General features: G+C 37.4%; 1 protein-coding gene across 2 annotated transcripts in view; it reads left to right on the top strand.

Moving 5' to 3' along the window:
* The first annotated feature begins 23014 nt into the window (after window positions 1-23014).
* Window positions 23015-24770, top strand: part of SNX24 (sorting nexin 24) — a 46492-nt gene continuing 44736 nt past the window's right edge. For both annotated transcript variants that reach the window (XM_026865617.1, XM_026865618.1), the window contains exon 1: window positions 23015-23098. In XM_026865617.1, coding sequence (XP_026721418.1) covers window positions 23036-23098 — 63 coding nt within the window. In that variant the 5' untranslated portion in view covers window positions 23015-23035. The remainder of the gene's footprint in view (window positions 23099-24770) is intronic.

The following is a 24770-nucleotide window of genomic DNA, read 5'->3' as shown; positions in this document are numbered from 1 at the left end:
CTTCCATTTGCTCTTAAATCTGTGCATAATAAATATGCAAGTTTTTGTGTATGTGCAAACAAATGCTGACAGCTAACCATAGTATCTGATATGACACTTTCTGTTAGATGTATACAAAGTTTGACATGGAGGATGTTGAAGATATATTTGAAAGCCAGTTGGTAAGAATGAAACCAAGTCCTTGGTTTCATTTTTCTACATCATTTTAAATATTGGCTTCAGGGCTGCATTTTTCCATCACAAGTAATTAGTACACATTGAAATCCTTCATCAGTTTCAGTGAGATCAATTCATCTGCTTCTGAGAAAAAAACAAAGGGAAAGAAGTGTTTTGCCAGGGTTAATAAAAGAAATTCAGTCTCGTTTTGTTGCTGTCTTTTTTTTTTTTTTTTTCCCTTTGGAGTAGAAACTGGGAAGTTTTGTTAGAGTGGGATTTTGTTAGTGGGAAAATTAATTGCTATGTGCCTGAAACTTGATCCAAACTTAGCCAGATGGCTGCTGAAAATCTTGCTTTACCCCAAGTTTTGGGGTTTTTTTTTCAGTCTGAAAGAAATAATTCTAGATTTTTTTGCAGCAAGTGCATTACAAGAACACCAAGGAAAGAACAAGACACTTCTAACAGTTACTCATCTTGTCTGAAAGAAGTTTCAGTGATACAGCTGAACTGAAAATAGCAAGACTGCTATCTTTTTCCTTTGTTGTTAATAGGTCGTATATAGGATAGTCTGTGTTGTTTCTGTTGAGAAATAGCAGAACATATACTCTGCTTGTTTAAGACATTCACTTGCATTTCTGTTACTTTTAAAGCTTGGATTTCTCTAGTTGTGGATGACTTGGATTTAGTCAACCTCTGGTCTCATGCTGCTTGTCTAAGTCAAGGGATAGGAAATGCCTTCTCTGGGAACTGAGTCTTTTATCTTTTTCCCCTTGAAATGGGACAAACTTTCTGAGTGTCTGAGATGGCCAGTAGTTTTGTTTTGAATCTGCAAAACTGTCTTCAATTACAAGTAGCTAACCTGAATTTAGGGCTTAATTTAGAAAGGCTGAGCCACACCTACCTATTGTGAAGAGTGACTTTGGACCATCAGCATCTTTTTCAGCTCTGGATTCTTTTTTCTTTGAAACAAAGACCTACTGCTTCTGTTTACTGTAAGATATGAAATGGAAAGCAAGTTCTTCTGAGGTCTGTGCTATGATCAGTACTCCTAGAAGTTTCATCAGTTACTTGTTGCAACATGCTGGATTTTTTGAATCATTGTGGTTTACTTTGTGCTAAAACTGCTATGAGTTTTCCAGTTAGACTGCTAATGCAAACAGATTCTGTGAGAAATAGTTGTATACTGTAAATATAGCCTCACAGGTTACTCTGTGGAAAATTAGTTTACATTGACATGGTTTTCTACTCAAAATAACAAAAAGAATAAAATAATAAAAATAAGAAAATTAATATTTCAGATGCAGGACAGTTTGTGTGGAGAGCCTCTGCTCAAGAACACTTAAGCATTTAAATCAATACAGTTTGAAAGACTCTCATACAAGTTGATATAATAACCTCTGAAATACTAATGATTAGTTATCACTTCCATTGGGAAACTGCACCAGTCGCAAGCATAAAAATGGTCATTTAAAATGTCTTTACTAAGCAGCACAGAATTCTGCAGAACTAAATCTCGAGTAGATCTGGCTCCCTAAATGGTAATTCCATCTTTTTTTAAAAGGTCAGCTCAATTAGATTTTGGCAAGATTGAGTCTTCAGTGTCTCTTAGTATATTCATCAGGACACATTGGCTGGTAGTTTCCAAGTGTTCATGAGTGAAACAGGTTAGTAATACATTGATACCAGTACAAATAGATTGTCCTCATCAACGCATAGACAAAACACTCATGAGAACTGTGCAATTCTTTAAGCGCTAGTGGCATGATATAATGAAGTTGTATTCCATTAAACACTTGTATACAAGGGAGCAAAATGTCACCACCTGAGTGTGGCTGCATTTCTGTGATACAACCTCATCTGTTCCGTCAACTAGTTTTGCTCTGATCAATAAGCAGTTTTCTGTGGCCTTTCACTACTGTCAGATGTCATTGAATGATGTAAATACACGTCAGAAACTAGAAACTTGACAGCTCACCTAGACTAAAGAGAAGAGGTGTGGGGGGGTGTACTGCTGTGATAGACAGAAATGACAGATGATGTCTGCTGTGTATAAATGATTTGATATTGCTACAGACAAGATTTTTCATTTTCTGTAAGCGTGCAACAAAATGACTGTGGCTTGTACAAGTCAAATCGTTCAAAAAGACTGAAGAGAAAAAAGAGGCTTTTTATATTACAGGACGACACTGAACACAGTGTTTTAAATGTCCCACTTACAAGTTACCTCTTACTTTATTCTTGTCTTTTGATGCTAAATCTTGAGTACTACTTGCTATTAAAATGAAAGAAGATTAAATAAATATTTAAAACGTTCCAGGCAACGTACAATGGGTAAATATCTGTTCAGGCTAACAAACTCTTTCAAAGCATCAGAGAATTCAGTTCTTCAGTAATTCACCACAGAATCAAAAAATTGAGGGGTTTTGGTTGATTGGGGTGTTTTTCAGTTGTGAAGAAGCTTTAAAAAACTTTCAGGATTAACAGTAGGGGAGTAAAGATGAAAATAGTTATGTTCCATAGTGTGGAATTGTAGCTGAAATGTGCAATATTTTTCTTATTTGAAGTTTTTTGGTTATACTTTGTGATTCCAGTGAGGATCAACTGCCACAGAAGATAGTATAAAGTGCAGAGCTTAGTACTATTCAGTATTTTATTTATAGTTGTTGTATTATGGGTCTTACACTGTGGAACAGACACTTACTTCAATTTTACCTTAAGGTGTTTACAACACAAGTTTTAGAATACAATTTTCTGGGAGGAGAGTGAGTTTCTATAACAGATAATTGGGGCTAGATAAACTTTTAAGCTATTTGAACAGGAGCATGGTATTTGGCATTTTGTCCTGAGAATCGTTTAATCCTTCCTATGCGGCATAAGCATCTTATCTTTACCATATTTGCTACCAAAAAAAGAAGGAAAAAGAAGTCATGATTTTGAAGAGAAAGTAAATACATTAGTAAAATGAAATCTGTTTCTAAAAAATCTGGTTTAGTAATCTGAAGTAACACCTGCTGATGTATTAACAGAGATCTGTACTCTAGCCTAATTATAACAGCAGTCTCATTGATACCAGATTGCCTTCCATCCTGCTCTCCTGACCACTGGCAAAACTGCTGAGAAGATAGGGGTGTTACCTTTATGTGGTGGTGCGTGCGTATGTATATAGGTGTGTAATGAAGCTACCCATCTATCATATCCAGTTGAGTCTTCACTACCTTAATAATATTATCATACTTTAGTGTTCTGATCTGTTACACTGAAGTGTGATTTGTATGAAGAAGAGCTTGAAAGCCCTGAGATTTGGTACTGTGCTTCTGCTGCAGCAGCTTTTGGGCAAGTGGCATGTGGCCAGTGCTTATATAACTGGAGATTTGGTCTTCACCGGTCACTCGCTGTACTGACTGTATGTACCAGGATGTTTCAGCTGCAAGACCTGGTCTCAGAGCAGGAGTCATGATTCCCATTGATTTACATGGATTCCTCAGTGTGGATTCCTCAGTGTGGGCCCTCAAGTTACCATCACCTCTACATCCCCTACATAGGGGTTTTCTGCATGGTTTTGAACAACAGTTGTCCTCAGCTGCAAAATCTAGAGCAGGTTTCTTGAGAAGGACATGAATCTTGGTTAAGAATAGCCAACCACTCTAAATTAACTCAATTTTCTCAGACATCAGGTCTTACCTGTACCTTTCCTTTATATTATTACTTATTTGGTACGACTTACCCTTGTGTTGTATACAAGGAATGGCTAGGTGCTTATTTGCCATTATACATTTGTAATGAGTACAATGGAAAGTAAAGTAGGTGGTGCTAAGTCATTTAAGTGCTATGCTGCTGGCATACTTGAATTAATTTCCTGTGTATGATGAACTATTGTGATAAAAGGGAGGCTGCTGGAAAGCTCTATGTAGGCTGATGTTTAATCAGAAAATTATTTTTAATTTATTTCTGATTTGCCTTATGAACTCACTTAGAGCCAATATTGTTGCCTCTCAATGAGAAATGTTGTCACTCTTTCTAATGGCTAAAATGACCAAAGTGATTTTACAACAACATTAGTCTGTGTAGAATAATTGTCATAAAAACAGAGTGATGTCAAGGTGTAGCTTTTAAACTGGACTTTTGTTACTGACTTCACTGTGGCCAAGATATTACCCACTCTTTTGTGGGGAAGAAAATGACTGACTTGTGGAGTGGAGGACATAGTTACACAGAAGGAAGATAATTCTGGCTGTAGTTTTGTGTGTCTGATCTCAAATGTCTTAAGAATGGTTATTGAAATTTTCTAGAAGATAGCAATAAGGGGCTCTACTGCAATTTAGTGCTTTCCTGTGCTTTAGGATACTTTTTAGGTTTTTTTTTTTTTTTTTTTTTTTACAAATCACTTTTATGTTACTTTGAGTACTTGATTGCTAGTACTGGCAAGTGAGATTAGGTATCTCATAGTCCAGTATAATCCCTCCAGATAATGTAACCTCCAGAATACATTTAAAATCCACAGATGGAGAGGATAAAATGCTGCTTTCCGATTGTTCATAATCTCAGTCTTGATATGATATTTTAAAAATTATTTCTGGAGCTATTTCTTCAATAGTTCTGAAACATACTTGCAATCCTAATACACTGCACAGTGATATAAAGATTAAAATTCATTTATGATAATAGGGAATTGGACAGTTGCCCCAAACATATACTGATCATAGTAATTTTCCACACCATTATATGTATTAAAGTAAACACATAGCCAGGTTTATTTTTGGTTGCTTGGGGTTTTTTTTATTTACAGATTTTGCAGTGTTTCTGTCACTTCAACTTCTTGCTCCTTATTAAGACTTCAGAGATACAAACCAGTAGCTCAGTAATTGCTTTCTTGAATCTGCCTTTAATAATTACATTTAGTAAAGCTGTATCGAAAATTAGAAAGGCAGAGACTAATGGAAAACTAGATTTTTCACTGAATTAGAAAGCAAGACAATCCATATATTGACAACATTTCAAGTTGAAACAGATCAGGAAAACTGTTTTGGACTGTCTGTGCAAAGAGGCAAACACAGGCCTGATGTGCAGTGGCATCTGCATTTTATACAGGCAGAGAAACTGTAAGAGATTTCATGTAAATAGGTGTCTTGAGAGGGGACAGTACAAATCTGATTTGGAAGCAAGTCACTTGAGGTTTTTTCATTTTTTTTCAGTCAGAGAACCTCTTTTTTCTTCATATTAACAAAAAGTCTAGAAAATACAACTTTTCACTGATTAAAATACCTTGAAATGGGAAGTAAGGGAAAGAGGAAACACGTTTTAAGTTCTTATTTTAGACTGGACCATAATCTGTGGAAGATTTTTTTTAAAGATTGATATGACAGCACTGTGAACTAGCTCCTCTGAAGGGACTAAAAGAGAGAAGGTAATTGTTTAGTCATTACTGGGACTTTTCACCAAAAAATTAAGGCATTTTAATTCCCATTTTAAGAACAAGCAAACCCATGAAACTATTTTCAGACTTCTATGCCTCTTATTACAATCAATGTATGTATGTATGTATTCATTTAATGCAGTGTGTTCATAATAAATGGATGTTTTGTGGTACCTTAAGATTTAAAAAAACCCAAACAAAATTACATTAAAATGTATATAGATCTTGCAGTGTAAATAGATCATCTCACAGTTATGTATTGTTAGTTGGATATAAACTTTTGGGCTTTCAAGATTTGTATTTTAAACCAGGTTTATTTACTGTTCTGTCTCCACATGCTTTCACTTTTCATGTAGTAACTGGGCTGTTTTGTTGATGAAGATCGTTTAAGTATCTTTGCATCTTTTGTAGTGTTTTGAGATTGGGCTTTCCTTCAGTTGTCTGCTGAAGATGTGCTGTTCCTGACAAAGGTTATTTTAGTATGTTCAGCATTTTTGGAGACCCTTATTTTTACCCAACAGTACAATCCCACTTACATGGCTACACATTTAATAGTAGTTTGCTTTGACAGCATAATGCTTTCGTCTGCTGCTTTTTATGACATATTCACAGAATTGAGCATATGTCTTGTCTGAGTGTGAGATTTGGATTACTGTGCATCCATAGAGCATAAATCCTGTGATTTTCATGGCACGTGGGCCAATTTCAATAAATGTGGAAAAAGAGACGTTCTTGTGTAAATTTTTATAGTTTATTTATTGGATATTAAATAAATTTTACGGAAAATTGCTGCTGAATTTTTCATTTTCAGTATGTTTCATTGAACATAGGTTGATGGTTTGAAGGCTTCTGAACATAGAAAAACATTGATCTCTTACTAGAAACTTTATCTTAAATCCTAATCACATAAGATACAATTTAAATAGTAAACTTCATTGTGTTATATACATGTCTCAATCAATATGTAATTAAATGCATGATTAATACACATCGGTATTCTGATGAACTTCATCATTAATCCAGCAACTTTTATGCCATAAGGAAAGCACTAGTTGTTGCTAGTTAGCTTTTGAACCTTTGTTGAGGCAGTGTGCTATACTGTTCAGTGATAAGAACGAAGATGACACTATTAGATTACCAGCAGTCTGAGAAATTTTGCTCTTGTTTGTAGAACCCATAAAAGCTGATACTATCCTTGTTTGAAATGGAAATAATGGATGTATAATAAGGCACTGCCAAGGTCACAGAGGAAATGGAGAGAATCACAAAGGTGAGGCATGCTTAAGAATCCTTCCTGGCTCTCTGGAATTGCCATTTGAGCAAACCAGCATTATTTGTAATTTAGGAAGGATTTTGTCAATTATGATTTTTTTTTTTTTTTTTTTTTTTCTTCCCTGTGCCTGATGGGAAAGATGAAAGGCTCTTAAGAGGAGAAATAGTGTGAAGCTAATGGGAATACTTGTTGTCTTTCATCCCACACACCTTCAAAATATTGCAACAGGATCTTCACAGGAACAGCAGGTTCAGTATATCATCTGATAAATCAGAATAAATTTAACTTAATCAAGGTAGTTTCTCTGTCAAGGTGAAGGGCAAATTACTGCTTGATAACACAAAACTACACATTTCTGACAGAGAAAAAGTCATGAATGTATAACTGCATTTTCTGTCTTCCAAAAAAATGAGCACAGAAAAGGCAGCAGATTTTTTTTTTTTTTTTTTTTTGTCTTTTTACTTTTCCTCCTGACTTGGAAGGAGCTTTCGTAGGATCATAGAGTCATTTATGTTGGCAGGGGCCCATGGAGGTCCAGGCACTGCACCCCCAACCCCCCACCCTGCTCAATGCAGAGCCGACATAGATCAGATTGCACAGGGTCTTGTCCTATCATGTTTTGACTTTCTCCACTACCTCTCAGCGCCCCAGCTCCAGTGTTTATCTAACGTAGACTTTCTCATGAAACTATTAAATAGGCCAGATTTGGCAATAGATCTGGTGATAGGCTTACTTTTCTAGACAAATTGAGTGAGCTTTGCATGCATTAAATTTCTATTGGTTCTTTTTAAAAAAAAATATAGAAGTAGATTTGATAGAAAGTCTTGTTTTCAGTGAAAAAAAAATATCTGGGAATAAGATTATACATTTTACAATATTTATTAATATTTTTGATGAGTAGAATTTTACAAGCTACTTATTTTGCAGTTTGATGTGGTGACACATCTTGGGGGAAGATTTTTTTGAAACCTGGTATGTTGGGTAATAAGTACATAAAACAACAACTGTTGGAAAACATTCAAGTCCTATTTTTTTTCTGAAATTATTTTGTAACTATTGGCTTGTCACTGTAAGCTACAGTAATATTTCATATCTTCCTTTAAGACCATTACAAATCCTATCAGTCTTTACTGTCAGAAATATTATGTTCAGTTTTAGTAGGGCATTACAATTTCATGTAAAATTAATGGTCAAGATCTTGCAAAGCCAACATTAATATAAGAATAATAAAATATCAACCTTTTAATACTAGCAGTTTTTTGCCTACACATTTTAATGAATTGATTTGCTCCATTTTCTGTGGTCTTAAAGAATAATTAGAGTTTGTTCTTCGTAAAAATCCTCTACTGGTTTCATTCAGTGTTTGTTAGTAATTGCAATGATTAAGAAGTTTGGAGGAAAAATAACTTTTTTCCTTTCATATATTTCAAGAATATCTGAAGATGAATACTATTTAATGATTTTTCTATTACTTTGTATCAACGTATGCCAAAAACACTGGCTAGAACAAAGTTCTGCAGTGGTTCATGGTTTTACAGGTTAATGAGACTTTTCTTCTCTCATGAGGTGGAAGAGCAAAGAAATATTTTTTTCACTGAGTGTCTCTTTCTCAGGTGGAAAAATCAATACTACATTTTATGGCACAGCTCTTCTATTCCTCTTCCACCTCCTTAATATACCCTGGAAGGAGGACTTAAGAAATTTTGGATCTACATGTAGAACAACAATAGTCCCTGCATGGAGGAGCTGAATAGGAGATATTTGGGCTTGTGTGTGCACTTGCCAGGTTTTGTGGTGGAGTTTTGGGGGGGTTTATTGTTTTTTTTTTCCCCCATGTTTTACATGCAATCCTTATTAAAAATCCTTCCTGACAAAGTCAAGAAGTGAGTAATGACATGAAGGAGGGACCAGTAAAACAGAATGCAAGGTGGAATGTGTTTGCTGTCTGCATGGGTGTAAGTACATCTCTGCTCTGCTCCTGCTGGGTTTCTGAGGGCTTGAGTTTTAACTTCAGGCCTCTGAATCATGCCCAAGTGAGATGCTCTAAGTAGGCTGTCTTAGGAAAAAGCATGAAATAAGTTGTTCAGCATTGCAGAAGTACTTGAATTTTTAGATCTGAAGTTTCCAAAGTGACCGTGATGTTACCACCTGCCTTAATCTCAAGGACATATTTGCATATATATGGTTTTCTGGCCTTTTTAAATGTTTTTGAGTTCTTACATGGAAGGAGCCCCTAAGGACATTGTCCTTTGCTCATTTGTTCCCACAAATGAACACTGTCAGTCCCACATGCTGAGCTAAATGGATACTCAGTGAGGAAAAGTAGCATGTGACTGACTGCTGCAAATATGTGCAGGGACATTGGGTTGCATTGTGTAAAAAGATTAAATGACACTATGAGTACTTATATTCGCAACTATTGTTTCTTAATGGCTTTCTCTTTTTCTGTTTTTTACCCCTGAGCAGGTGACTGGGTATAAAGGGAAGGGATTATATCATTTGGATAGGTACTGCCCTAAATATATAGTACAGTGGGCAATCATGGATCTTTCAGGTCCCTAATATAGACCTATCGACTAAGAGGCGCTTGAGTTTTTATCATCCGGCTGCCCCACCAGCAGTGGAGGATGAGGGATAGCATGTGTTACCAGTGGGTTTTCACAGCAAGCGGATGCAGTGACATACGTTTCTGATTCATACACGACAAAATTGTGTGTTCTCTTCACAGTTTCAGGAGCTGGAGTACTTCAGGCTAAAAACCCCTTCTGCTCTTCCTTGGCCTGCTTATTTTAATGGTAATGCAGTATGGTCTTTTCAGGTGGTGTTTGCTTGTGCTCTAGCATAGTTTCCTGACCAGCATCTCTTTCTTACAAAAACTTAAAAACATCTCCCAATCTTTTTTTTTCTTCTCCCTAATACCACAGTGTCCCCTTAAACGATAGAAAAGTACTCTAGCTCTGCAATTTGCCCGAATTTTGTGGAGATGCCATAAACTTTCAGTCAGTACAGATGCATTGTAAAAAAATAACAAAACATCAGCAATCCTGATGCCATTAGAAAACCTGCATTTATGCACATACTCTCCACAAAGTTTTGTTAGGAGTTACGCTTTTTTCCAGAAGTTTATGGGTTGCCCAGATTTGCCTCCTAGCTGTCTTGCTTATCTTCTTGTCCACATCTTGGGGAATTTGTGTGACATAATTTGGGTTTTGTTTTGGTTTGGGGGTTTTGGGTTTGGTTTTTTGGCACAGTTAAAGTGAAATACATTTTTCTATAAGTATGTGTTTGAACTCTCTCAGCTGTAACTTTCTAAAAATATTTTCTGTCTGAATCACATACCTGGAATGGAAAATCTAAGCCCAAAAATTAAAGGCTGTCAAAACTACAAGTAACTGAGAACAGTCTTGTAATGGAAAATATTAGGATATTCTAATTACTCCTTTCACTGCCATTAACTCCAATAATATATTTTATTAAATTAACTTCAAATATTATTGAAATGTTAATTAAAAATAGTAGTAGTGTGTGTGAGCTGCAACATGAAACAGAAAGTGAGGAATCAGCTGATGCAAGGTGAATGCCCCTTCATTACCTCTTCAGATTTCTTGCCTGTAAAAAAAAACGTGTGTGGAAAAAAGGCAAGTAGGGACAGAGGCTGTACAGAAAAACGAGCAGTTTCTTGCTGAGGCAGATGGAGATAAAATGACACCTCCTCCACTTATGGAATAAGGTTAGGTTGCATTTTCTCTGCACTGTAAGTAGAGAAATGGCACTTTCTGCAAATACATAGAAGGATCTACTTTTGCTGAAACTAAGAAACTTAACAAAGTTTACATTCCTTCTGCAGGGAGGCACTGGAGACTTGCAATAATAGAGACTTCATAACAAAAAAAATATTTTAAGAAGTTATTTATGGCAGTGTTTTGTGTGAATAAAAATGTCAAAAGCTTTTATATTCAGTACAGAAGGTGAGAACCAGGAAAATGCAATGATTTGAGGAGGTTTGCATAGGAGAGTGAAGTTTTCATTAAGTTCATAATAAGGCAAAAAGAAAATATGAAGCCTCAGAATGAGGGAAGGAGTGATACCTGTGGCAGTATCATATTGTATCTGTAATGTCTTGTTGTTATCTGGAATTTTTTTTGTTGATAGTAGTTCTGAGTTTGTCCAACTCAATAAGCGGTTTAAGTCTGTGTGTATTTAAACAGGGAACTTGGTTTTTATCTGCAGGTGCTGAACATCCAGAATTTTCTAGTACAGTAAATGAAGATTTCTTTCACATCCAAGAACCAGGACATGAAACATGACTCTCAAATTTCAGCTAAAAAGTAGTATATGGATTCTGTTTCTTTATAGTGTTGTGTTTAGGTATCTACTGGGTTTTATTGCTGAAATGTTCAAGCCAAGTTAGTTCTTCTGTAGTCTGTGCTTGGTTGTGCCTTTAATTTTTTTTCTTCTTTGAGGAAAAGACAGTCATAGACTTTTAAACCTGTGAATGGTACTTTTTGACTCTGATACTTCCGGTTAACATTTGGAGACACTGGCACATTGTGTTTTCTTCAGTTCAAGCAACAGTCAGCAATTAAACATTTAGCACAATTTTCAATCATCCCTTGCCTGTTGCTTTGTTTGCAGTATTCACGTTTTTATTTCCATGTTTCCAGCATCAGACTCAATTCATAACTTATTTAAAATCTTGCTGAATATCATGTGCAGACATGTAATTACTTGATGTTTGCCTCACTATCTTCCAGGTGATTGAGAGGCCACTTGCAAGTTAACATAATTTTTACTAAATCAATTTTCATGGTCTTTGCAATTATAAATATTTAATTGTCCAGCCAGTGTTCTCTGATAGGTTATTCAATCTTGTATCTCAAAATTGCTAATAAGATACTTTAATTATATGTTATCCTGGATATTGGTTCTTATTAGTTTTTCTGCTGCCTTTGAACCTATAAGTATGTTGACATAATTGCATTGAATGTAGTCTCCATAAACAGTTTAGATGTTGCCTTTTCTCAGACATGAGTGTTTGGGTCAAATTCTGTGCTGCCTCAGCTCTTCCACTAATACCAATACAGTTCTACCTGAAGCATCTGTGATGCAGCTACTTGCTGTGTTTTATACTGTAACTAAGGAAAGCAGATTAGGAATTATTCTTCTCTCTTCCCTGCATTTTTCCTTTGTGTTATCGAATCTGAACCCAGCATTCCTCTGAACTTCACACTCACCCAGCTTCCTTTTGTGGGACACCTGCACCTCGCTGACTGCAGCTCCCACAGATGTACCTGGGATAGAGCTTTGCTGGTCCCCTTGGCACTGAGCTTTGTACAGACTTTGTCATGAGTTTTGCAGGTGGTGCTGCCCATGCTGCCCATGATGCTGTTTACTGTTATGCTGCCAGCAGTACCTGAGCTAGTTTAAATCTGCTTTTGGAATATCTGCCTTCACTGTTAACACTAAGCCAACTACAACATGAATGCTCTTAGTCGCAGCATGTAAATTAAGAAGCTTAAAAACTTAAATCTTAATTTGGGCACAATATTGTATTATTTTTTTGGCACTGTTTGTGATAGCTGCTCTTACATTTTCTTAAGTAGTTACGCTTAGTTTGTTGCTTTCATCCTCTCCATCTTCCTTGTATGTGGAGAACCATTGAACCGTTTGGTTTTCTGCAGTTGGATGTATTGATATTCACATCATGGTAACCTGTTTCAGGTCTTGGTTTTGGCATAGCAGGCTTAGTCCAGTAAGAAATGAAACTGCCTTACAGCTGTTTGAGTTTATTTCTTCATCTCACAATGAATTACCATTCTAGAGATTAACCTGGCATGTGAAACCTTTGGTGCAGGATGACATTCTTTGTTAAATGGATACAATGACTCTTCAGAAACAAGTGCTGATATTTGAAATGGTGCTGTGGGTTGTATGTAAGAATAAGGCAGATGGCAGGCCATAGCAGGGGTAATTAGGTTTCCATTTGGAAAGCAGACCAATGCTAATTTAGTGCAAGTTTGGATGAGTTAACTCCTTGAAAGGAAATGCCTGAAAATGTATGCGTCCTGACTGCCATCTTCGTTTTTAACAGAAGAGCATTTGAATCCTCCATTTTGAGGCTGAAGATAGGCGAATCCCAATATTTAAATGTAATATGTGAAGGATCTTTGCTGAGATGCACAGACATTTAGAAAAGCAACCTCCCTTGACTACTATGGCTACTGCTCTTGAAAAATTATTTGAATGAACTAGTTATGTTGACAGGTAAAGAGGAGCAGAGTCTTCTCAGATGGATTACTACAGAGACCTTAGTAAGAAAAGATGGATATACAGTATTTCTTTCCCCTGGTATTTACTCACCATGAGGAATGTGGAGTTATATATACTGTAACTTGACTAAATACTGTCGTTTCACGTTGTGTTCAGTTAGTCACTAGCAGAGGAAAAGGCTAAATTCACGTAACATGGTAGACACACTATGGAATATGAGACAGTACAAAGCCAACTCCTTTGAAGTGTTATGCTCATTACCCTGATGTGTGTATACTTTTTTTAATATGTTCTTTGACACCATTTGTCATTTTTGTTTGTAAACAAACCATCTGTTCTTGTAGGTCTTAAGTGGTCCAAGTGTTCTCCAGACAGCAAATACAAGTGCAAACAAATAACACAGAATTAAAGTTTCTCGAAAAATCTTAGTCTTGTGTCTGGCTTCTGGCAAAAACAAGTTTCTTGCAGCTAATTGGCTGCAATATGGGGTCACTTTCATTGTGGTTAGGAATTGAGTCCTGCCTTGGATAGCAAGAGTACTCTTTATAGACTCTCCAAAGGATTTTGTGACAAAACAGAAGAGTCCTTACATTTCATCAAACTTAGAATTCATCTGTTTCATCTAAATACACTTTTGCCATCAGTTATTTTTTTGCAATATTCAAGTATTTTATCCCAATATACTATTTCTATCGGAAAGTTCATCTTTTCCATAATATGGTTGTTCTATTAGTAGAATGCTTCCAATAAGAAACATTGAGATGGTCTAGATGGACAAATAGAGCAGAGCAGTCTAATTTTTTTGTTTGTGTAACTGTAGGCATTATCATGTGTTAGGATTTTTTTCCTTTTTCAGTAATAGATCAACACATTTTTCCTTAAGTTTGATTCTAAGGAAGCTAGCCAAATAGTTGACCACAGTGACAGAGAATTTAGAGGGGTGTCATCTGGGTAAAAGTTGTGTGTAGTGCTCTGCAGGGCTATGAAATTGCCCTTCAGCTAATAAAGAAAAATATCAAAAGCAAGTCATATCTTGTAGCTCCTTGATTTGGTTACAAATTAGATTTCTATAGTCAGTGTTTCACTGGCAAGGGAGAGTCTTTTTAGGTTGGAAAGCCAAGTAAGTTGTTTTTCAGGAAATGACAGAGAAGTTCCTATGGGATTTTATGAACCATGTGTTTGGAAGAGATTGGTTTAAAGAGACTTGAAAAAATCAGAAAACTACTTACTCTTATATGTCAGGTACTCTTTCATTCAACAGTGACAGCTCCGTAGAAGCCTCCCTTGAGCTTCCCATGTTGTAGGAATTACAAAACTGTCTGACTGGGTTGCAGTATAAATTGTTTTACTGCCTTTTCTTCTAAACCCTAAGAAATATGACATACACTTCTCAAAGGCCATCTTCAAAAAGAATACCCCTGAGTCCTATGCACGCCTTTTGTACATAATTCCTATCAACACTGCCATTTTATGAGTGGAGGAGGCCCACACTACAAAAGACCATAGGAGAGGGAATATCTTTAATTATTTTGTAGTATAGGTAGGAAAGACAGACTGTGTGCTGAAGGGTTCTCAAAGAGGTTGTAGTCTGATTTAGGTAAGTACTGGTACCGATAACACTGCTAACTGTTAGTGAAGAGACAGCTTTTTCAGTAAATAAATGACTGAAGGTTACATAAAATTAGTAAGGAGACATTTGAAGTAGGAATCGTCTTTATTAGAACATGTGCTTTTGATTGTTCTTGGGTACACATTTTTTTCAGTAATGAAGGTCCAAGTTATATTGCAGTAACATAAGATTTAACAGAAGGAGTCAGTTGAAACAACATACATGTCCTCTCAATGGGTTTATTTCACAGTAGAAAATTGATTTATTGTATTATAAAAACAGTAGGGCTGCTTCTCCAGGTGAGGAGGGGTCAGGTAACTGCTATCACACAGGGTGGAACTGTTGGAAATACTCCCTGGAAATCCTGAAGTGAATGTTTCACTTCTCTGACATGGTTTTTCTCCTTCACAGACTCTGGACAAAGCAACATCATAATTGCGTACTCTCAAGCCTTGATTTCCTAGTTAATACTATGTACTTTTTTCTTGTGCTGTAACTTAATATTGTACATCATTATTGCGACTAAGTGAAATGGTCTGATTTCATATAACAAACAGGACAGTTCTTGGGGTAGGGGAAAGGGACTCTTTGTGCATCCAACACAACTTTTGAGCTGACTTTAGGTAAAATGAGTGCATCTTGTAATGGATAATGTAATGGATCGCTTTGGACCTTTCAGTAAATATGTTAACACTTGTGTTAAGTAGGGCTGTGCTGCTGGAGGTCAAAGCACAGGCACAACAAGCAGTTGCCCAGGTCAGCAGGCAGGCAGAGATAGCTGTGGCCCATTGCCTGCCTGTGAGAATCAGTGGTAGCTGGCATACATGTCTGCAGCTTCTGCTTTCTGCCTGTTCTCATGACCATCAGAAAAAAGGGTTCAGCATGTGTGAGGACTGCTACTAGGAAGAACAAATGACTCTCAGTTCTGTCTCTGTTCATCCTCCCCTGCAACACTCTCATCACTCTCATTTTCTAATACCTAATATTTCACTTCTTTACTGCCACTTACAGCCACTTCCATCCCTTCTTAGGGCCCCATCAAAACCAAACAGAGCAAACTGAGCTCTTCGGGGCTCTTCTGCTTCTTTCTTTTCTGTGCCCTAACTTGTTCTGCAAAAGGAAGGGGGCCTTTTCAGGAATACTCCGCAGGAGCTTGTGTAGGGCTTGCTTGTGTAGAGCAGGGAGAGCAATTGCTACAGAGAGGAATCACAGAATCACGGAATCATTCAGGTTGGAAAAGACCTTGAAGATCATCTAGTCGAACCGTTAACCTAACGCTGACAGTTCCCAACTACACCATATCCCTCAGTGCTATGTCAACCCGACTTTTAAACACCTCCAGGGATGGGGACTCCACCACCTCCCTGGGCAGCCCATTTCAACGCCTAGCAACCCCTTCTGGAAAGAAATACTTCCTAATATCCAGTCTAAACCTTCCCTGGAGCAATTTGAGGCCATTCCCTCTTGTCCTGTCAATTATTACTTGGTTAAAGAGACTCATCCCCAGCTCTCTGCACCCTCCTTTCCCGGAGCTGTAAAGGGCGATGAGGTCTCCCCTCAGCCTCCTCTTCTCCAGACTAAACACCCCCAGTTCCCTCAGCCGCTCCCCGTACGACCTGTGCTCCAGACCCTGCACCAGCTCCGTTGCCCTTCTCTGGACACGCTCGAGTCATTCAATGTCCTTTTTGGAGTGAGGGACCCAAAACTGAACACAGGCATCGAGGTGCGGCCTCAGCAGTGCCGAGTACAGGGGTCAGATCCCTTCCCTGTCCCTGCTGGCCACGCTATTGCTGACACAAGCCAGGATGCCATTGGCCTTCTTGGCCCCCTGGGCACACTGCTGGCTCCTGTTCAGCCGGCTGTCAATCAACACCCCCAGGTCCCTCTCTGACTGGCAGCTCTCCAGCCACTCCTCCCCAAGCCTGTAGCGCTGCTGGGGGTTGTTGTGGCCCAAGGGCAGCCCCCGGCATTTGGCCTTATGGAAACTCCTGCAGTTGGCCTCAGCCCATGGCTCCAGCCTGTCCAGGTCTCTCTGCAGAGCCTCCCTACCCTCGAGCAGATCAACACTCCCACCCAACTTGGTGTCATCTGCAAACTGACTGAGGGTGCACTCGATCCCCTCGTCCAGATCATCAATAAAGATGTTAAAGAGGAGTGGCCCCAAAACTGAGCCCTGGGCAACACCACTCGTGACCGGCTGCCAACTGGATTTAACTCCATTCACCACAACTCTTTGGGCCCGCCCATCCAGACAGTTTTTACCCACCAAAGCGTGTGCCCATCCAAGCCATGAGCAGCCAGTTTCTCCAGGAGAATGATGTGGGAAACGGTGTTAAGGGCCTTGCTAAAGTCAATGTAAACAACATCCACAGCCTTTCCCTCATCCAATAAGCAGGTCACCCTGTTGTAGAAGGAGATCAGGTTTGTCAGGCAGGACCTGCCTTTCACAAACCCATGCTGACTGGGCCTGAGCATCTGGTTGTCCCGCATGTGTTGTGTGATGGTACTCAGGATGAGCTGCTCCATCAGCTTCCTGGTCACCTAAGTCAAGCTGACAAGCCTGTAATTTTCAGGATCATTCTCTTTACCTTTCTTATATCTGAGTGTCACATTGGCTGATTTCCAATCCATTGGGACCTCCCCAGTCAGCCAGGACTGCTGATAAATGATGGAAAATGGCTTGGCAAGCACCCCAGCCAGTTCCTTCAGCACCCCCGGATGTATCCATTTGGTCCTATAGACTTTTGTATGGAGGCAAATATGAGACTATCAGCAACTTACTAAAGACACTGAAGTTCTTATGTCTCAGCAAGTGGATATGATGGGGATAACCCAAAGTAAATAGTGGGAGAACTGCGGGGAATGTGGTTGGACAGGAAAGAAAAGGGGAGATTTCTGTTGCTGCATGCCTCTGTGACCCATTTCAGCCTATCTCTGCACCCTTGAGATGCCCTGTGCCCACTGCAGAACTGAGTTTTGCTGCCCACCCTTCTAAAGGATGAAGTCAGAATAAGTTAATTTGTTTTCATTTGTGGGATAGTGAGATTCATTTTTATCAAGTCTGCTCTGAAGTTTGAGTTGGCTCTGAATACTGTCCTCATCTCTGCCTCTGCTGTAGAGGGCATTCAGAAGCATGGAGCATTGCCATGAAGCACTTACACCCCTGAGATACCAAATTGCTGCTGCAGCTACATGCAGGTCTGGTTAACACCACCAGCCAGGTGCTCTTACTAATTATGTGGAATATTTATTTCTCTCCATCATCTGGATGGGAATAGGTTTAAAGTCATCTTTTGATCTATCCTATATGCTGTGGTCTTGTTCTCGTCATAGCACAACTGAGACAGAAAATGTGCCATTGTCTGAACAATAATGAAACGCTAAACATGTGGAAATCCTATTAGTGTTTCATGGACCGTAGCTGTCACTTCATTTGATCTGAAATTCCTTCCATACTGCCATGACAAAGGTTTAAGGTTGAGTTTCTTGACACTTTGAATGCATTAGCTGTTTCTCCAACAAAAGTCTGTCAAGCATACTGAGTCATCTAAAGGGAAGTATTTATTTCTATAAGTAATGTATTAGTGTTAGTGTTAGTAGTAGTATTACAAGCATTAGTGTTTGTAAGCTTGGTCTTGAGAGAGAAAAGCATAGTACTAGAATTTTGTGGGGTTTTCTTTTCTGATGAATATTAGACAAATGTATTGGGGTTTTTTTAAACCTCTTTTTCTGCTTCTGTTTTTTGAATCTCCTTCTTTTAAAAAGGCTACCACAAATCTTTCTCAACTGTAATTTTTCTGGTTTATATACTTTGCAATTCATTTTTCCATGTTTAAGTATACACAATATGATAATATTAATTTGCCATAATTATAATCTGTAATGTAATTTCCATGAATGAATATAAAAGTGTCACATGTGTATTTCTCATGTAATAGAAAATCAAGCTAAGAAGTTCCTATTCTCTTTAGTTTTCTTCCCTACTTCTGGTCATGTTTCTCATTCTTGTCTGTTTTTTGTTAAACTGATCTTTCTGGGTTTTTTGAGATAATGTTACTGGAGCTGCATATTTTCACATCAAATTATCAGATAAAAGATGCCCTTTTGTGTCCATGTAAGCATTTGACATAGGTGAGAATTGAATGAGGCCAGTATCAATGTTATTTACCACACAGTTCTTGATGTGCACTTGAGCCCATGCTCACAGGAAGGTGTGGGTGGTTCTTGTATGTCTTATTGGTACCTATTTACTTCCATCTGTGCCTTCTGTCTTGAAAATTCACACTGATGCAGTACCAATTGTTTGCCTGTATGTAATCCAATTTAGTAACTGTGTGGTACTGTCCAGTTTCTGCAGCAATAAATGTTAAGTATTCTTGAAAATAGCAGAAAGGGATCATTCAGTTAGAGGTTTGTTAACAAACCAGATAAATTCAAAACAAACCAGTTTGTTAACAAAACAGATAAATTCAAGAAAACAGCAAAATTAGGCGTACTTGCTAACATATAATAAATGAAGAAAACGGTTTACAAATTCTGAATATAATTCATATCATTGGAACACAGTGCGGGCAAAGAAAAGAGACACCAAAGTTTGGGTATGTTTTTTTTTAAATCATATGTAAATCTGTTTTGTAGTCAGACCTGAAAGTTTTTACTATTTTATTAACAAAAACCTTAGGAATTCTTCTTGAAGAGTTTCCTTCACAGGTTTGATGGTTATGAATGGCAATGGTGGATCTGCAATTCTGCTGCTCAGAAGATCAATATTATTCATACTGATACCCAATCCACAGGTGTTTATTCCATACATGTGGGTTAAATTCTGTGGAAGAATGCTTTTAATGGATAATGATCTTTCTGACTTTGTGCAAACATCTTGTTAACTGTTGTGGTAGTAACCAAGAAAGGTGAGAAATTTCTAGTCTCAGAGTACTCATAAAGAGTTTTCTAATTGGTGTATTCAGTATCTGTGGTCCCTTGTGTCCTAGTTAGGATGAGCTGCAAATCTGTCAGTGCTGTGTAATTTTTGGTATTTCAGTAACTATGGGAAAAGCATTTTACTTGTCTTATTCAGTGATTAATTGTTGCATTTTTCATTTAGCTAACTGTCATTTATAAAAAGTCATATGTCTTTCCAGAGTTATCTGTTCACAGAACATGAATATTTTCACAAGAAAAGTCATTTCCTTACAGTGTTGCATTTTTTCCCCCCATAGTTCTTCCATCTTTATTTTGGCACTTTCATCTATGTTCACCAGTTTCCTTACATTGTTTTTCTGTCAGGGCCTGCAATTGCTCAGTTAAATTTGTGTGATTTGTCTATAGTTATTTTGAATCCATGAATGGATCCTATCTCTTTCGTAAGCTAATGTATCTTTTTGTCTTTCACACAAAGCCATGTTTTTAGAACAGAAACTCACTGCTTTTAGTTTGCTCTTGTGAACTGTGATCTGGTAAACAGTGAGGCGGCAAACCTGGAATTTATGCTGTCTAAATCAAGTTATTTAGTAATATGAAGTTCATAAGCGTAATATATGTTATTTCACTTACTTGCATTTCTGATTTATAAATTACTCTGTAAATCAATTTCATGTTTAGATTTGCCTTACACAAAAATATTTACAGATTGTCCACTTAAGTTATCACAAATTGCTTTGTATTTCTGAAACATGGGTGCCACAGTGGGTAGATTAGAAAGGCCATTTGCAGAGTTTTGTTTTCTAACAGTAATTTTCAACCTTATCCATAGCAGATCTGTTATTCATCTTTATAAATTTTAAATGGCTACTAAAGCTGGATCCAAGGGCTCTGGACAGTAGGAGGCAAAGTTAAAGCCTCTATATTGGTACAACTGGTTGAGGCTGTAAAGGTAGAACATCTGTGGGTTTGGAAATGACATCACTGTGCATGGGAAGCTTTGGGACTCTTTTTTCATGTCTTCTTCAAAAGTGACTGGCAAATATATTCTTTAGTTTCATGTTATTAGCAAAAATTATCAAACAGTGATTAAAATTTTGCTACAATTAAAAAGGAGTATGAATAAATGCTGCATATTTTTTGGTGTTCTGAAGCCATTTCTGTAATTCCTTAACCAGTGGTGAAACAGAACAAAATAGATACATGCTTTGAGAAGAAGATCCACAGAGGAATTTATATTTTCTTTCTTCCCTGTATTCAACTAATCTCCTTTATGAAATGACAGGTTTATAGACTTCAGATGAGATGTTTGTCTGAAGTTGTACATAATATGACTAAAACCAAAATGACACTGCACAAGCCAAACTGATTCACAAGAAGGTTACCTGTCAAGGGAGTGCTTAGAGCTAAGGCAGCAGCCCCTTAGACTTCTCCAAATTGCTTGGAACAGCCTGTAGCCAGCAGAATTGCTAAACTAACAGTGGTGCTGTGGCTCTTAGCTGAATGATGTGTAAGTGGGTGTTAACGAGTTGCTTGTAGTTCCTGGAGATTTAATATCAAGTTATTTCAAAACTGTTGCAAAACTGTAACTAATGACTCACTGTCACTTCTAATTTAACTAATTTCATATTCTGTTATCCAGTCTTGTATCCAAATTACCCTTGAAACTTCTTCAATTTTCCTGTGCAATCCAAACCATTTTGTTCCTTGCAGAACTATTCATTTCATACAGTGGGTAGAAAATAAGATGTAAATAATGTTTTCCTCTCATATAATTAGGATATTAAGTCTCAACTAAAGAAAAAAGCCTACATTGATTTTTCTTTGCATGTGATTCTCTTTACAACTCTGAATTTACAACATATTCCTAGGGGTGCCTTGGAGTTTTTTCACATGTAGAGGAAAATTGTTTAATAGCCAATAGCTGTTCTCCCAAAATAGTCTAAATAGATGGTGGGCAGCGAGAGGAAATCAATGCACCCATAAAAGGTTGTCTACTCACAGTGATTAGGACACAGAAATAGTCTTTTTCAAAGAGGTAGAATGTAGTACAAGTTGTTACACCAATCTGAGCTAATTTTGGTAATGTAAACATTGGTGTGAAATGACCTCAGACCTATCCATGCTGCATTTAAATGGTGCAGACACGTTTCAGTCTGGATTAAATAAAATGCTGTCTGTTTTTAATGTGGTTTGGCTAACTGGTGTAAACCATAGCATTTTGACCTGTTTAAAAGGCAGGTTCTAGTGGACAACAGAAAATGTTTATCCAACATGGTTTCTTTATGGTTGTTCTGATCAATGCTAGCTGGGTGTGTTGTGACAGAAAACCCTTTTTTCTGCATTCAGGCATAAAACCTGTTTGCAAATTTGTTTCAAAGAACTTTTTGTTTGGCCTAAGCCTTGATTTAATCATCTGTCCTGAATATCATCTCTCATTGTCCTGGAAATAATTATTTCCAGCATTTTCTGAGCAAAACAGAAAAGAACTAGATAGACCAGGCACCTTTTCAGTGTTGCTTTTCTGCTGATTTTGTCTTCATTTAATAGACCATGTTTTGTTGAGTACTTCAAAATATTTCTCATCACTTGCCCTCAGAACTGACCCAGTAACCTAAAAATCAAGAAAATGTCATGTTAGTGACTGCTAATTAGTGGATCCAGAGAGCTTCTTCTCCTGCCCTTTCAACCTTCCAGAGGCAGCAACAAAAGCTGTCACATGTATCATACAAAGAAAACAAGCATTTCCCATGTTTGGGTTTGGTTTTTGTTTTGGTTTGGTTTTGTTGTGGTGTTTTTCTGTAGTTTTGGGTTTGGTTTTTTGTTTGTTTTTTTTTTTTTTCCTAGGGTGTAAATAGTAGTACAAGCTCAATTAAGACTACAGTTTAATTTCTAGGTAAGGAGGAAATTAACCTGCAACACAGTGTTTGCATTTATTTCTTCTTTTCCATGCATAACATACTGCATCTCTTATCCAGTTCTTTCTGAACATGTGACTGTGTTAGTATGCCATATTGTAAGAGGGCAAAAAGAATTAATCTTTATTTCTTTTCTCTCTCTCTTTTTTTTTTTTTCTTGTTCTTACCATCCTTTTAAAAAATCTTACTACTTCAAACTGTATTAAGTATTTCTGAAAGGGAATATTTTAATGCTTAATTGTTGATGTACAGTATACAGTCCAAGCTCAACTTATTTTTGTACATTTGTTGAACAAACTTGTTAACAGAAGATTCAGCCATGCTTCCCATTAATCATTGTTTTACTTCTTTGTGTAATGGGGTTTTTGGGACCCCCTACTGGAATGACCGTGTTAAAATGTGCTGTCACAGACATGGGTAACGTTAATCTCCTTGTTGTTATATATCATTTTCAGGTCTTTAAAATAGAGGTGCTAATGAGTGGAAGGAAACATTTTGTGGAGAAGAGGTATAGTGAATTCCATGCACTGCATAAAAAGGTAGTGATCTCTTTCTTTATAAGATGTAACTTTGTTTTGTCTTAATTGTAATGTTTTCCTCTCTCTTGAAATTGTTACCATACACGGTTTATCTTAAATACATCTTTTGATTCATGTCTCTGGAAATGAGTTCCCAACTAATACAGTTTCTTCTCTATTTTGTGGAAGGGCATGATGACTTCTCAGATGTTACTAACTCTCCTTTTCTATTATTCTTTCCATGCTGTATTGCTAAAACGCTGTCTGTAATTGTTTTTTTTTTCTGGTTGTAAAATCACAAAATAAAACATGATCCTATAGCAAATAAATATTTTTTTTTGTTTTTATCCAATTAGGCAAATAATTTGTTAGTTCTATAAATTGTGTGGCTAACCTGCTATTTGTAAAGCTGAGGAAACAAGTTGTATACACTAGGAAACTAGACATGGGAAAGACAGTATACCAGCTCACTTTGCTCAATTCATACAATGAATGTGATATGAAATATCTGCTAAGCTTGTCTACTGAATCATTTTAGTAATATATAGAAGGGAACTCAGTATTTTCAAGATTGATTATCTACTAATTGTTCTTTACATTGTTTTGATCACTGTTAAAGGAAATAGTATGATTTCTCCTCTCCAAGCTGAAGTGGATGCTGCTACACAGTTGTGCAGCTGAAAGGCAAGTTTTACATTTTTTCTGCCTTATGGAGGCCAAGTATTGTGAAGGAGGATTCTGGAACAGCATTGTATCTCATTGCCAGCAGTGGGGCTGCAATGAAGAGCTTCAGTCCTTCATTCCTAGGACCTGGCTCAACTGAATGTGTGTTAGTTTATAGCTCTCAGTGGCAGTGGAGTGTGTGCACCCTCAGCTGCTTTGACTGGTGCTGCTTGCCTTCGGTATGGAAAAGCTTCCTTTGCAAATGTCAGAGGGGATCATGGGCACTTACAGCTCCTGCCACTGCAGTGACAGAGCAGCTTATCCACACCAGAATGTTTGCTGGTGACTCTGAATCAGCTTAGGAATCATCTGCAAGGAAGCAGCATTATCCTGGTGACAGAGAGGGTGGATTTTGCCAGTCTGTAATAGTGTATGGATATAAGCAAACTTAGGTCAACAAAAAGCAGCTATTGACCCATTTGTGTGCTGACCCTCAAAAAGTCCAAAGAATGAGAATACAATTTGCTTTACTGCACCATAATTAAGATGTGCTAGTATTTCTTGCTTTTTTGCTTTTTCTTGTCTTTTTGCCCCAGTTGTGGTATCAGCTGCCACCTTTTAATATTAATGTCCTTGTTTATTGTTCTAATTCACATCTCAGTATTTCCCCCTTGTGTTCACATTGAATATGATGCAGCATGAGCAAGTGTCAGAATCAGTAGTTCAACTCACCCACTGCCAAGCCTTGCAACACATGTGTGCTTTATTTTACATGTGAGAATAATCCTGCAATTTCAAGTAAGGCAGGTGAGTAGAGATCATAAAACTAAATATGTTTGAAAACATTAAAAAGGGAAAATGAAGATTTATGTGCTTTAAACACACCCTACCCAAATAGACCACCACCTGGGATGGGATGGGATGGGATGGGATGGGATGGGATGGGATGGGATGGCATAGCATAGCATAGCATAGCATAGCATAGCATAGCATAGCATAGCATAGCATAGCATAGCATAGCATAGCATAG

The sequence above is a fragment of the Athene cunicularia genome, assembly GCF_003259725.1.
Source record: "Athene cunicularia isolate RWA chromosome Z unlocalized genomic scaffold, athCun1 chrZ_part1, whole genome shotgun sequence".
Lineage (NCBI taxonomy): Eukaryota > Metazoa > Chordata > Aves > Strigiformes > Strigidae > Athene > Athene cunicularia.
This window is presented reverse-complemented; position numbering and strand designations above follow the sequence as displayed.